Genomic DNA, 15611 nt, shown 5'->3' on the forward strand with positions numbered 1-15611 from the left:
AAAAGACTGCCGTCTAACATCAGTGCCCAGGAAAGAAGGGACATAGAAAGGGACTGAGAAATAACAGACATCATCATTAAACCAGCGGACAAAGTTGGTGCAATAGTGATGATGAACACATCAGACTATATACAATGATGGCCAGAAGTATTGGCACCCCTGCAATTCTCTCAGATAATACTCATTCTTCCAGAAAATGATTGCAAGCACAAACTCTTTGGTATTAATATCTTCATTTATTTTGCTTGCAATTAAAAAACACAAAAGAGAATGAAAGAAGTCAAATCATTGATCATTTTACACAAAACTCCAAAAATGGGCTGGACAAAAGTATTGGCACCCTCAGCCTAATATTTGGTAGCACAACCTTTAGACAAAATAACTGCGCACAACAGCTTCCGGTAACCATCAATGAGTTTCTTACAATGCTCTGCTGGAATTTTAGACCATTCTTCTTTGGCAAACTGCTCCAGCTCCCTGAGATTAGGAGGGTGCCTTCTCCAATTTGCCATTTTGAGATCTCTCCACACGTGTTCTATGGGATTCAGGTCTGGACTCATTGCTGGCCACTTTAGAAGTCTCCAGTGCTTTCTCTCAAACCATTTTCTAGTGCTCTAGGGAGGTTAGCCACAGTGCCATGGGCTTTAAACTTCTTGATGACACTGCGCATGGTAGACACAGGAACATTCAGGTCTTTGGAGATGGACTTTGTAGCCTTGAGATTGTGCATGCTTCTTCACAATTTTGCTTCTCAAGTCCTCAGACAGTTCTTTGGTCTTTCTTTTCTCCATGCTCAATGTGGTACACACAAAGACACAGGACAGAGGTTGAGTCAACTTTAACCCATTTCAACTGGCTGCAAGTGTGATTTAGTTACTGCCACCACCTGTTAGGTGCCTCAAGTAACAGGTGCTGTTAATTACACAAATTAGAGAAGCATCACATGATTTTTCAAACAGTGCCAATACTTTTGTCCACCCCCTTTTTATGTTTGGTGTGGAATTATATCCAATTTGCCATTTTGACAATTATTTTTGTAGTTTTCCATTGAAGACAAATTAAATGAAGATAATACCAAAGAATTTGTGCTTGCAATCATTTTCTGGAAGAAAATGAGTATTATCTCACAGAATTGCAGGGGTGCCAATACTTTTGGCCAACACTGTACAGGAAGCACACAGACAACTGACTGACGCACACTATTACTCCAAATTGGATACAGATCCCACAGAGGAGTATTCCTAAAAACTGAAAAAGGTTATCCCCTGCTTATCTAATGGAGCAGAAAGCCTAAGCAGCCTCATACCAGCAAGTCCAAGAATGGGGACCTTTTATATGCTTTCAAAACTGCACAAATCCGGGAACCCAGTGAGACCAATCATTTCATGTGTGGGCACCCTAACTGAACAGATTTCTGGATGGGTGGAGGGTACCCTCACACCTTTAGTGAAGGATACAGCCAGCTACCTTCAGGACACCACAGACCTATTAAATAAACTATCCACTATAGGTCCCCTTCCAGATAGAAACCAACCTGGCCACCATGGATGTAGAATCCTTGTACTCCAACATCCCACACCAAGACGGTGTAAACACCTGCCAGTTTTTCATGGAAAAGCAAGGTATGAATGCTGAATCGGTGGTAGAACTGACAAAATTCATCCTCACCCACAATTACTTTTCTTTTGGTGACTGCATCTATCTACAGCAGACCAGTACCGCAATGGGGAGTAAAATGGTGCCACAGTATGCTAATCTCTTCATGGCCAAGCTTGAGAGTGACTTCCTATCCACCTGCACCACCAGGCCTCTGGCCTACTATCGCATCATTGACGATATCCTAATCATTTGGACTGGGTCTGAACTACAGCTGAAAACCTTCCATGAACAATTCAACCAGTTCCATCCCACCATCAACCTGACGCTCAATTACTCCTTCTCTGAAAAACTTCTTGGACACAGTCATCAAGATACAGGACAACAAAACTGAGACATCACTGTATCGGAAACCAATTGACGGCCCTACCTACCTACGATGGGATAGCTTTTATCTAAAACACAAAACTCCATTGTCTACAGCCAGGCCATCAGATACCATCGCATATGTTCAAACCCTGCAGATAGAGACAAACACCTTAGGGGCCTCAAAAACACATTCTTGAGGCAGGGTTACCATCCAAGAACAATTGATAACCAAATCACCAGGGCCAACAGAATACCAAGTTCGGATTTATTAATCCCTTCCCGCTGATGGCATTTTTTGATTTTCATTTTTGACTCCCCTCTTCTAAACCCCTTAACTTTTTTATTTCTCCGCTCCCAGAGCCATATGAGGTCTTAATCTTTGCAGGACAAATTTTTCTTCATGATGCCACCATTAATTATTCTGTATAATGTACTGGGAAGCTGGAAAAAATTCAGAATAGGGTGGATTTGAAGAAAAAAAATGCATTTCTGCGACTTTCTTACGGGCTTCGGTTTTACGGCGTTCACTGTGCAGCCAAAATGACGTCCCCTGTATTCTATGTTTCGGTACGATTCCGGGGATACCAAATTTATGTTTTATTTACATTTTAACCACTTAAAAAAAAAATAAAAAAATCCAAAAAACCATGTTAAAAAATTTTTTATTTTCTAAAAGACGCCATATTCTGACAGCTGTAACTTTTTTTTTTTTTATACATCCATGTATCCATGAACGGGGATGAATAGGGTGTCTTTTTGCGGGGCAGAGTGTACTTTTTGGTTCTACAATTTTCAGGAAATGCTATCGCTTTGATAACTTTTTATTCTAATTTTTAATCAGAATCAAAACCGTGAAAAAATGGCGGTTTGGCACTTTTGACTATTTTTCCCTCTACGGCGTTTACCGTACAGGAAAAATATTTTTATAGATTTGTAGAGCGGGCGATTTCGGGTACTGGTATACCTAACATGTATGTTTTTCACAGTATTTATCTACTTTTATATGTGTTCTAGGGAAATGGGGGTGATTTGAATTTAATACTTTTTTTTTTTTTTAAATGTGTTTTTTTAATTTTTTTGCATTTATTAGACCCCCTAGGGGTCTTGAACCCCAGGGGGTCTGATCACTAATGCAATGCATTACAATGCTAATGCATTGCAAAAAAAAAAAAAAAAAATCATTTCTTTTGCAGGCTGCATAGACCAGCCTGCAAAAGAAAAGGACTGCAGACCGACCGGGAGCCTTTACAAGGCTCCCGGCTGTCATGGAAACGTGACGTCGGCCCTGGAGCTTGCTTTGACCAAGGCGGCGGAGGGATTAATGCCTCCGATCGGTCCGAGGACAGATCGGAGGCATTAATGCTGGCAGTTTACTGTGTAACACAGTAGACACCCGGCGGCTATGGCGGCCACCCGACTCCCGGGCGGTCGCCATAGTTAAACACCTGACATGCGCCATACTAGCATGGCGGATGTCGGGAAAGAGTTGAAATACAATACCAAAGAGGAAAACAATCAGGTGTCCCTGGTCGTCACATATAACCCACACCTGGAGACGCTGAGAGGAATCACACGCAAACTACATCCACTACTGCAAAAGGACATCAGTCTAAAATCCATATTTCTGGACCCCCCTTTCCTGTGCTACAGACAGCCACCAAACCTCAGGAATATGGTAAAACATGCCCTCACATACTGACCACTGACAAGATAGAGATACCAAACTCTAACAGGGAATATAAAATCCCAGGTATGTTCACCTGTAACACACCTAATGTAGTGTATTTAATAATGTGCACCAAATGTTCCACTGAAAATCTGTATGTTGGAGAGACCGGTCAGAAGCTCAGAATGAGAATGAACGCACCTCGCCATACAATTAGAGAATAGAGAATGGACCTTCCTGTGTCAAAACATTTCTGCAATGCAGATCATAATATCACCAATGACATGATTTTGGTCCAAAGAGGGAATTTTAAATCCAGGAAGAACAGACGGATTTATGAGTACAAGATGATTACCTTATTTAACACTCTGGAGAATGGGATGAACCTCTCACATGGGTTCATGGCATCCTACAGAAATCACTGAACTGAGACAGCCATAAATCCACTCTGTGAACTGATTAGATCCTGGGAACTGGGAATGGTTTGCGTGTATATACCAATAAGCCTCTTCCCCCCTCCCTCCTAAAATTCTATTCCTAGTGTCCTGTTGTACATAATATGCAGCCTTAAGAAATTGTTTTTAGATATATCTGAAGAAGAAGGCGAGAGCTTTGAATTGTTATAATCTGTCATCATTAAGAGTTAGCCATTAAAAAAAATTTAAAAAATTTTTTTTAAAAAAATCATCAACTACTGAAGACTTTCAACTTTTGTTTTTTTATATTTCCAGGGTGACAGTGCCAGATAAGGTACATAAGGGAAAGTGTCAGCAGGAAATTAGCCATTTAAATACTTTAAGTTAAATATATTTAAGCCTAAAATAGTTTGCTACTTCCAGTCTCCTAGAGAAGGATTCCCCATCCCAAACCTGTTCTTGGCAGTAAAGGTCCCAAGTGACCAGACTGAGCCATCCCGTTAGTATGGCAGCCAGGGCCTCAATAGTTCTACAAGAATGCAATACAGTTGTATTGCAGTCTATGGTACAAGCGATCTTAAAGGGGCTCTATCAACAAAATCATGCTGATAGAGCCCCACATATGCGTGAATAGCCTTTAAAAAGGCTATTCAGGCACCGTAAATGTTATATTAAACAACCCCCCAGTTTTAAAATAATACCCTAAAAAAGAATGTGATTTACTTACGCATCGTGCACGCTTGGCGGGCAGTCAGGGTGTGTCTTCTTCATCCACGCCTCTTCTTCCTCAGATGTCCTCCGGTCTCGTCCTCCTCCGGCGATCGCGATCTGACACTGATAAAAAAAAAAAAAAAAAAAAAAAAATGGCCTGGGCGCCTGCGCAGTAGCCGTAGTTGAAGCCGCATGCTACTGCGCATGCGCCCAGGCCATTTTTTATATCAGTGTCAGTTCACGAGCGCCGGAGGAGGACGGGACCGGAGGAAGAAGAGGCGTGGATGAAGAAGACGGCGCACCCTGAATGCCCGCCCACCGTGCATGATGCGTAAGTAGATCATATTCTTTTTTAGGGTATTATTTTAAAACTGGGGGGGGGGGGGGGTAGTTTAATATAACATTTACGGTGCCTGAATAGCCTTTTTAAAGGCTATTCACGCATATGTGGGGCTCTATCAGCATGATTTTGCTGATAGAGCCCCTTTAATGAAGTATAAAGTAAAGTTTTTAAAGTGGCAAAATTCCAAGAAATAAGTTGTTTATAGATGGTTGAGACCCCCACCGATCCTGCAAATGGGGGTTCTTTTATCCGTACTGTAAATATAGCTGCAGAATACACTGTTGCACACTCGCTGCCATTCATTTAAATGGCAGCGATGAAAATAACTGAAGTACAGCATTTCTCCAGTGTTTCCATTGTTCACTGCAGCTTTAGTTACATTGGGGATAAAACAACCCGTTCCCAGGATTATTGGTGGTCTGTCACCAATAATTAAAACCATAACTGGGGAAAAAATAATTAATTATTGCCAAATCTCCATTCTTTATGCAGTTTTGTGGTAAAGAAAACAACAAACATTCTCCATAATGGTATGAATTAAAATAGCTGCAAAAACAAAAAAGGCTGTCGGAACTGACACAACAACCCAGTACCCAGACCCTGTGACAATCACTATGGTCTTTTGGTGTGCAAAAGGTTTTGACAGTCCTCCTTTGGCAGTTTTGCACTTTAACCCCTACCCGCCGATGGCACTTTTTGACTTCCTGACCAAGCTCGAGTTTTCAAAACTGACGTGTCACTTTATGTGGTAATAACTTTGGAACGCTTTAAACTTACCAAAGTGATTTTGAGATTGTTTTCTCATAACACATTATACTTCGTGTTAGTAGTAAATATTGGTTTATATATTTTGTGTTTAATTATGAAAAAAATAGTAAATGTGGTGGAAATTTTGAAAAATATGCATTTTATAAAATGTGAAAATGATGAGCATTGCATACAGATAGTCAGACCGCCAAAATTATATCATAAATCTCATGTCCCAGATCTCTGCTTTATGTCGGCATCAAACTTTAGTCACCCTTTTATTTTTACGGACATAAGATTTACAAGTGAAACAACAATATTCAAAATTTTCAAGAAATTTCCAAACCCCATTTTTTAAGGGACTAATCCAGTTATGAAGGGGTTTTGAAAGACCCTTGTATTAAAACATCCCATAAATCACCCCATTTTCAAAACTGCACCCCTTAAATAAGCCAAAGCAACATATACCTAGTATTTTAACCCTATAAGTGCTTAACAGGAATTAATACAAAATGGATTTTTATTTTACTAATATTTTCATATAGCCCTAGAATTTGCACATTCACAAGGGGTTAAAGTAGAAAACGCATCCCACAATTTGTTATGCAAGTTCTCCGGACTAACGTAGCACCCCACTTGTGGGTGTAAACTAATGTATGGATGCACCACTGCAATACACGTGTATTGCAGTGTACAGGAAGCTATCAGCCCCATGCAGACGCACGAGCTGACAGCCTTCATTTTGGCAGGATCAACCAGGTACGTGGAGGGGACGGCATGGGGCAGACCCGGGGTAACTGATCAGACCCCGGGCTGCCCATTAGCAACACCGGCACACCCCCCCCCCCCCCCCCCCCCCCCGAACTGCCGCAGGGGGTGCCGATTGGGCACAAAACATACCGAAACCCCTGAAATGCCTGACCGCCGTCATCTCAGGGGTTAACGTCCGCGATCGGACCCGGTTCCGACCGCGGGTGTTACAGAGCAGTGTCAGCCATATGTTACGTATGTTACGGCTGACACCCGCAGTTTCTGTGTGCGCACCATGCAGCTGCTCTAGTACTACGGCGGTTTACGGGAAGTCCTTCCCGGCAGCGCCGTGCTATTACGGCGTATGTCGGGAAGGGGTTGAGGCTGAGGCCTCATATTGCGAAATGCAGCTTTTTTTTGTTGCAATTTTTGTCGCTTTTTTTTTTTAGCCAAAGCCAAGAATGGCTACAAAAGGAATGGGAAATATATAGGAGTCCCTTATACTTCTATATTTTGCTCAATCAACTCATGGCTTTGGCTCCCAAATGTAAAGCACCATGGAATTAATGGTGCTATATAAATAAATAATAAATAATAATAAAGATACTGCAGCAAAATCTGCAACAGGAAAAGTTACATTTCTGCAATGCGGGGCCTGAGCCTAAATGAATTACCGTATTTTTCGGACTATAAGACGCACTTTTTTCCCCAAAATTTGAGGGGAAAAGAAGGGTGCGTCTTATAGTCCGAATGTGGCGCCTGGCATCCGCTGTACTAGAAAGACGGATGCTGGCAAGGGATAGATGCAGGTGCCGGGGCCTGAGACATCGCTGCGCTCCTCTGCCTGCATGAAGCCAGCAGCGGGAGGAGTGATGCTATTCCGCTCCTCCGTCCCCCCGCCGCTGGCTTCATGCAGGACAGTGGAGCGCAGCGATGTCTCAGGCCCCGGCACATGTGCCAGCGTCTATCTCTCCCCGGCATCCGCCTCTCTAGTACAGTGGATGCCGGGTCAGTATCGGTGGCCCCTTCTCCCCCGGGGCCGGTCCCCACCGGCCCTGTACCTGTGAAGTTGCAGGCCGGCTCCTGCGCGGCGATATCGCAGGAGCCGACCTGTTCGGGTGACAGCCGGGAGCCTAATGAGGCTCCCAGGCCTGTCACTGCTGTATTAGTATTGCGGCTGGTCTCTATGACCAGCCGTAATACTAATAGACAGAATGTCCCGTAGACGGCAATACAGTTGTATTGCCGTCTATGGGACTTGCAATCAAGTGACCGCAGGTTCAAGCCCCCGGGGGGGAATAAAATAGTATAAAAAAAAAAAAAAACTTTAAAAATATAAATAAAAGTTTTAAATCACCTCCTGTCCCTAGAAAAAAAAAAAAAAAAAAAATAATATATATATATATATATATATATATATATATATATATATATATATATATATATATATATATATATACACACATATATATATATATCATAAACCACTGGGTTTTTTTTCAATACAAGGTGATCTAAGCAATAGATATTCCCCAAAATGGTATAACTAAAAAGTACAGCTGGCACTCTATGCATCCCCATACAGCTGCAGGGTCACCTGTCAATGTGGCCTTTCAGCTGTTGCAAAACTACAACTCCCATATATTAAATATTTTACCATTTTTTGCTTCAAAAATTTTTTTCCCTATTTTCCTCCTCTAAAATCTAGGTGCGTCTTATAGTCCGAAAAATAACTTTCTGGCAAAAAGACTACTTATTCATCTAGTCATAGGGGTTGTCTTATGGAATTAAAAAAAAAAAAAAAAAAAAAAAAACCTGAGGTTCCAACTAAACCAAAATGAGTCACTTCCTGATGATGGATCATGGACCACAGACATAATAGTCTGTCTGGAGCAGACCCTATGGACTTCTATCGGAGAATTTCATGCTCTGACCTGTGCAAAGCAGGGACTGGAAAAGCTGTGAAGTCACTTATTGTGACTCAAGTCCTCAGCTGCATGAAAGCCCTGACCATAAGTGTGCTGCCAAGTGAAGCGGCTACTGTAAAGATATTGCCTACAGAAAGTACATTATATATGATTTAGTGGCTAATGTAATTACTGCAAAATCTTTACAATTACAGACAGCGCAAAACATGAAAAATTACTCAAATATCTTAAAACTAAACTAAAAACAATAGGTTAATTTCTAGTGACATCCCCTCAAGAGCTACAGACTGAGCCATCAGACAGCTTCTCTGTTGGATTTCTCTCTGAATATACAGAGCAGCATACACTGTATGAAAAAAGTAGAATAAGGCTGGGTTCACACCAGCGTTGGCTCTCCAATTGGGAATTCCGTTCCCCTCTCCACATTCTTCACCCTTTTCAGGCAGAAACCGGATGGACAAACTAAAGAAAAAAAAAAATATTTTTTTGGTTGGTGCACCCCCAATAGTTCAAGGAGCAAACAAAATATATTAAAGTGCACTAAAACTCAACTTTTATTAATGTATTTTAAAAGTTCAGAACGGCATAATAAACTACCGTCCATATAAAGGGGATATTGAAACTACAGTAGAGTAGGGTAATATTCTAATGGCTGTATTAGATACTGTGTCAACTTACAGATGCAGCTCAGTCTTTTAGTCAATTCCCTTCAATACAATTCCCACCCTCCATGCATGAGACAGCAGGACTAGTACCAGAACCTAGGGGGCACTAAAATCTCCTCTATTGTCAATAAGAGATTAAGAACAATAAGCCCACCCTAATTCCAATGTTTGCTAGTACTTATGTTTGCTAGTATTTATCTAGCTAGGGAAGACCACAAGCATACATCTGGTAATTAGCAAGTTACACACAGCCAAAGTATCTATAGGGTTAAATTTCCCCCAATGCTTTAACCTACTCCACACACAAACACACGACTCAAATGGTATACATATAACTAGTAATGCAGCCTAACGGTCCGTTTCCCCGACCAAAGTCAGTTCATCAGAGGCTTTTTTATGCACATTGATAGTGCTAATGATATTTGTATAGCATTGAATTATAGCGTGTAGCCGCTTGTCGGCTGTGATGTATAGCCGCTATACATCACAGCCGACAAGCGGCTACACGCTATAATTCAATGCTATACAAATATCATTAGCACTATCAATGTGCATAAAAAAGCCTCTGATGAACTGACTTTGGTCGGGGAAACGGACCGTTAGGCTGCATTACTAGTTATATGTATACCATTTGAGTCGTGTGTTTGTGTGTGGAGTAGGTTAAAGCATTGGGGGAAATTTAACCCTATAGATACTTTGGCTGTGTGTAACTTGCTAATTACCAGATGTATGCTTGTGGTCTTCCCTAGCTAGATAAATTCTAGCAAACATAAGTACTAGCAAACATTGGAATTAGGGTGGGCTTATTGTTCTTAATCTCTTATTGACAATAGAGGAGATTTTAGTGCCCCCTAGGTTCTGGTACTAGTCCTGCTGTCTCATGCATGGAGGGTGGGAATTGTATTGAAGGGAATTGACTAAAAGACTGAGCTGCATCTGTAGGTTGACACAGTATCTAATACAGCCATTAGAATATTACCCTACTCTACTGTTGTTTCAATATCCCCTTTATATGGACGGTAGTTTATTATGCCGTTCTGAACTTTTAAAATACATTAATAAAAGTTGAGTTTTAGTGCACTTTAAGAAACCGGATGGACCCTATTAGTCTATGGGTTTCTTGAAGTAACCGTTTTTTTATTTAATGCAGATTAGATTTCCGGTTGGGGTGGGGGTCCCCAAGCAGACCCCCTGAATGGAAAACCAAACGCAGATGTGAACCTAGCCATTATATGGTTTGAGTAAACATTCCTTGGGATAAATTTTTGTCCCTAGCCTTTAGTGGCGCTTTAAAACTGTGTCGCTCGCTTAATCCACCTCTCCCCCCACCAATCCCCTCTCTGGCTTCCTGTCGCCTATTTAGGGCCCATGAACATGAAGTAAATGCGCGCTCATTTTTGCATAACACACGTGTAAAGAATACACGTGTAAAAATCAGACTCCCATTGACTTCAATGACATTTTTTACACGTGTGAAAAACGCACAAAAAACATGTCCAAGATTTCTCTCGTGCATCCCCATACTCTGGAACTCACTACCCTAACACATAACACTGTCTCCCACTATCATAGCTTCAAGAACACCCTGAAGACTCGCCTATTTAGGAAGGCCTACAGCCTCTACTAACACTACTGCCACCACATCATCTGAACAGTCTCTACTCTCACCTACTGTCCCCAACCTTCTTGCCTCAGTTTGCAAGCCATTATGGGCAGGGCCCTCTATCCCACTGCGTCAGCTGGTCACTGTTTGTATTATATTTGTTCTGTGTATTTTGCGTACCATATGTAAACCCTCAAATGTAAAGCACCATGGAATTAATAGTGCTCTATTGACAATAATTCCAGCCACAAAGAGGAACATAGGGGTACAGTCTCAAAAAAAAAAAAAAGTCAGATTGTTTGGAAAAACAAAACAAACATCACTCTTAGGGTATATTCACATAGTTTTTGTTGCAGGCGGATTTTGACGCGGAATCCGTCTCAAAATACACATGCAAAAATGGTAAGCGACATGATCTATCTTGTCGGATTCCGCAGCTGATTCAGCCACGGTGTAAGACGCGACAAACTATTAAAAAAAAAAAAAAAAAAAAAACACACACTCAACTGTCCTCAGTGCTGAGGTGTCATCCGAGTGTGGTCCGGTCCGTCTGCTCCAGTGTCTTTTAGAAGTAAAACTCCTCACTGGATGTGACGTCCCAGATCCCTTCTGCTGAAGACACGATTGGCCTCAGCAAATCACATGACAACGGTAGGCCAATCACTGGTAAGTTAGTACAGTAAAGATGGCAGCAATAAGGATTGTATGCGGTGGGCTTTACACATGCAGCACGTTCGACAAAAGATTTCAGCTAAGGTTAAAATTTGGGCAACATGGAAAACCAGCAGAAAACCCACACAACACAGTACTCTATTTTAGATGTTTCTTCTTGGCATGGGTGACTTCGCTGAGGGATGGTCAATATGGATAGCCTGCTGTGAACTCGTAATATGTGGCAGTAACCTGAGGGTGTAAAATTAAGGGTAGTTTTTTGGTTTTTTTTAAAGACAGTTTGGGATTTTGTAGGAGTTCCCCATGTAGGACAGTTTTTTCAGGGGTTGTAAATCATATAGGTTGGAAATCAATGGCTTAATCTATACTTCAAGACTGTAAATCGTATCCAGAATGATAAGGCAGAGCAGGCTAGAACATCCCATAAGAGTAAACATAATATGGAAAGGATAGTTCCACCTAATATAATGGATACAGTTTATAAGCACTACATTAAGTGCAATGTAGAAGAGAATGAAATAATATAGTAAGATACTTTTCACTATAAAGCTAAACAGAAAGGAAGACAGCCATGGCATAACTCATTCAGGAAACTCTCCAGGGAATACTGGACATTCTCCTTGAGCTGATGACCACAAGCAGATGGTGGTGACTCAGCAGGATGTTGGGATCAATGACTTCCTCCACAAAATGCATGGTCTCTTCACATGGGCGTGGAAGGGAGGTGAAGCCTCATGGTCTTTAAAAGCAAAGAATATCAAAGTGCCCCCCAGGGATGGGATTATGCTGCCTCCTACCACGAGGACAGGGGCCTCATTGGGACATGGGGTGTTTCCACTGGTGCACTTAACACAGACTGAGAATTTCCAATCTAAGACTACATCAGCACACATGAATTATTGCTGTACATTGCAGGGGGGGTTGGGGAAGGGGGGTGCCAACAAGACACTTATGTACAGAGTAAGGGCATTGAACCAAACCTTTGCCCTGGGTGAAGGAAAGCCTAGCTACAGCTCTGTTACATTGTAGGAAGAGCAGGAGGCATCTATTGTGTCCTGCCTGCTGCTCCCCCTTCTCCTTTCAGTGCATTTCGGAGGAAATCAGAATCCTCAACACAATTCAGACTCAGCTGCAAATGAGACAGCCCCTCATCATATGTGACAGGATCAGCAGTGGAGAGGGAGGGAGGCAGGGGACCTCTGGATTTGGTCAACCCTTTCATAGGCTTACTATGGGTGGGGAGCAACCTTATGCAACAGCAAACAAAGACTTCATTCTCCACATAGGAGATCACTGGTGGTAGGAGACAGACTTCCCATGGCAAGTGACCAGCCTTGAGGACATCTGCCCTGTGCCACTAGATGCAGGCTCTAAATATATACAACAGATAAGACTAGACTAATAGGAGGACGCTACGAGTTACCAGGCTCAGCTATAATACATTGTGTGCCTGTGTAATCTATACAGACAGCAGCGCCTCAGTACACTGGTACCCAGTGCAATATATACAGACAGCAGAGCCTCAGAGCACTGGTACCCTGTGTAATATATACAGACAGCAGCGCCTCAGTACACTGGTACCCTGTGTAATATATTTAGACAGTGGGCAGCCTTTTAGTATACTCAGATTAGGCTAGACGACTGGGAGGATGCTGCAAGTTACCAGGCTCAGCTATAACACATTGTATGCTTGTACAATACATCCAGACAGTGGGCAGCCGAGCTTCACTACCATATATACAGACAGTGGGCAGCAGGACCTCAGTACACTGGTACCCAGTATACCAGCACACTGTATAGTGTACAGCCCTGGTACCCAGCACACTGTATAGTAGGCAGCAGGACCTCAGTACGCTGGTACCCAGTATACCAGCACATTGTACAGTGGGCAGCCCTGGTACCCAGCACACTGTATAGTGGGCAGCAGGACCTCGGTACACCCAGTATACCAGCACATTGTACAGTGGGCAGCCCTGGTACCCAGCACACTGTATAGTGGGCAGCAGGACCTCGGTACACCCAGTATACCAGCACATTGTACAGTTGGCAGCTGGTTCTCGCTCACCTTGCCGGGTGGATACGTTACGGCCATTGCCAGCTGTGAGAACGACTTGTGGGCAACTTCTCTCCAATACGAACAGCTCGTCCCGGCCAACCTTGCTGTTCTTTCCAGTTTTCAGGGTGCCGCTCGGCCCAGAGGGGGTTAAGTAGCGGCCATCACTAGCCCTAAAGGCAACTTTCCCGGCCGAAATGTCCAGAGTGAATTTGGTGTCCGGCCCGGGCTCACTGCTCAGACTTCCGTCCATGGCCAATAGGCGGTGGTCGGGGGTCTGGATGCTGTAGCGGTTCTCCTGGAAGAGGAGGGTGATGAGGGAGTCCAGACCCCAGGGCACGTCCCGCTCCACAGACAGTTCCTCCCCGCTGGTCCCCAGGCGTGCGTATCTTTTGCGGGTGACACTGTAGATGGTGACTTGGGGGTGCATGGCCAAGTGAACGGCCCACTTCTCGGCGGGGGATACAGACGGAGAGAAGCAACTGATTCTATCCTCCGAGCCGCCCAGGTAGCGGCCGTGAGCTTCAGACTGCAGCACCCAGCGGCCATCTCCCTGTGCGCTGACTAGAAAGCGGCACTCGGCGTCGGGAACCTCGGTCTCGCCGGACACGCGTCCATCCTTGTCAGCCGAGAGGTACCGGCCTAAATGGCTCCTCAGCAGCACTGCCTCCTCGCCCACGGGCTCCAGCAGCCACACTTGCTTCTTCTTCAGGCTGGACGCTGACGCGTTGATTTTGAAGCCGAATGTCTCGGCCGTGAGATACTTATTGTTGCAGTTGATGAGGCCGAGCTGCAGGGGTCCGGAGCCGCTCATGATGGACGTCACGTGAACCGTTATACAGCGCGGAGGAGAAAGCCTGTCTGCTGAGCTCCACTCGGCGTCTGCGGCATTTGAACACTCGATTACCTCACTGGCAGAGGCGGATACCTCCAAATCTTGGGGGGAAAAGCAAGGGATGGGGTTGGGTGGAGAACTCGGGATAGTGCGGGAGGGAGGAGACTGCAGCACAATGGAAATCGGGTGGCCTAGTGCACTGCAGCTGCATCCTGTGAGAGGGCTGAGATTCCGGCCAAATCCCACCAAATCCGCACAGCCACCAATTGCACACAACACTATTCCTAAACTGGTATCAGATTCAGCGCTCGGCCAGATGTCGCCCTTGTCACAGATCGTCTGCTCACAGAGGACACAGGCAGTATTCTATCACAAACTACAATAAAAACTGCAACATATTTGGTTGGAAGGACATAGATTGATTTATGTATTTATTATGTTGCCAGTCTTTATTCTGGAGGTCGTAACTTAATGTTCATCTTAGCTGTATGAGACGTCACTTTTGTGGCACATAATATCTACTTTGCAGACATCATGCATACCTCCCAACTTTTGAAGAGCCGAAAGAGGGACAAAATATGCGTTGTGCGTGCACTCTGTGGCAAACTTAGCTCCGCCCGCTTTTATGTTGACTCCGCCCGTTCTCATTCATTTTTCATGTGCCGCCACACAGTATAATCTTCCTACAGTCACCTGTAAATTATATCCCCCCTCCATCTCTCCCAGTTTGATATAACCCATTTATCTGCCCCCAGTTTCATGTCCCCCCTCCATCTCTGCCCCCAGTTTCATGTCCCCCCCTCCATCTCTGCCCCCAGTTTCATGTCCTCCCATCTCTGCCCCCAGTTTCATGTCCTCCCCATCTCTGCCCCCAGATTCATGTCTCCCGTCTTCATCTGCCCCAATGTCATGCCGTTCTCCCCCCCTTCATCTGCCCCAGTGTCATGCCGTTCTCCCCCCCCTTCATCTGCCCAAGTGTCATGCCGTTCTCCCCCCCCATTCATCTGCCCCAGTGTCATGCCGTTCTCCCCCCCTTCATCTGCCCCAGTGTCATGCCGTTCTCCCCCCCTCATATGCCCCAAGTTTCATAGGCCCCCTATATTACGTTCCCCTCAATGTTTAACACAAACAAATACTTATTCTCACCTTCCAATGCTCCCCCGACGCTCTCTCCGCTCTCTTACTGCACTCACATAGTTGTAGGCCCGATGTGACGTCATCACGTCGTGCCTACACACGCCGGAGCGCAGTGGTAAG

General features: G+C 44.0%; 1 protein-coding gene across 2 annotated transcripts in view; it reads right to left on the reverse strand.

The window, feature by feature from the left end:
• The window catches only part of FSCN1 (fascin actin-bundling protein 1), a 30930-nt gene extending 16479 nt beyond the window's left edge, over positions 1-14451 (reverse strand). For both annotated transcript variants that reach the window (XM_075285151.1, XM_075285150.1), the window contains exon 1: positions 13532-14451. In XM_075285151.1, the coding sequence (XP_075141252.1) occupies positions 13532-14333 (802 nt within the window). In that variant the 5' untranslated portion in view covers positions 14334-14451. The remainder of the gene's footprint in view (positions 1-13531) is intronic.
• Between the last annotated feature and the right edge of the window lie 1160 nt (positions 14452-15611).

Source organism: Leptodactylus fuscus, chromosome 8 (genome assembly GCF_031893055.1).
Source record: "Leptodactylus fuscus isolate aLepFus1 chromosome 8, aLepFus1.hap2, whole genome shotgun sequence".
Lineage (NCBI taxonomy): Eukaryota > Metazoa > Chordata > Amphibia > Anura > Leptodactylidae > Leptodactylus > Leptodactylus fuscus.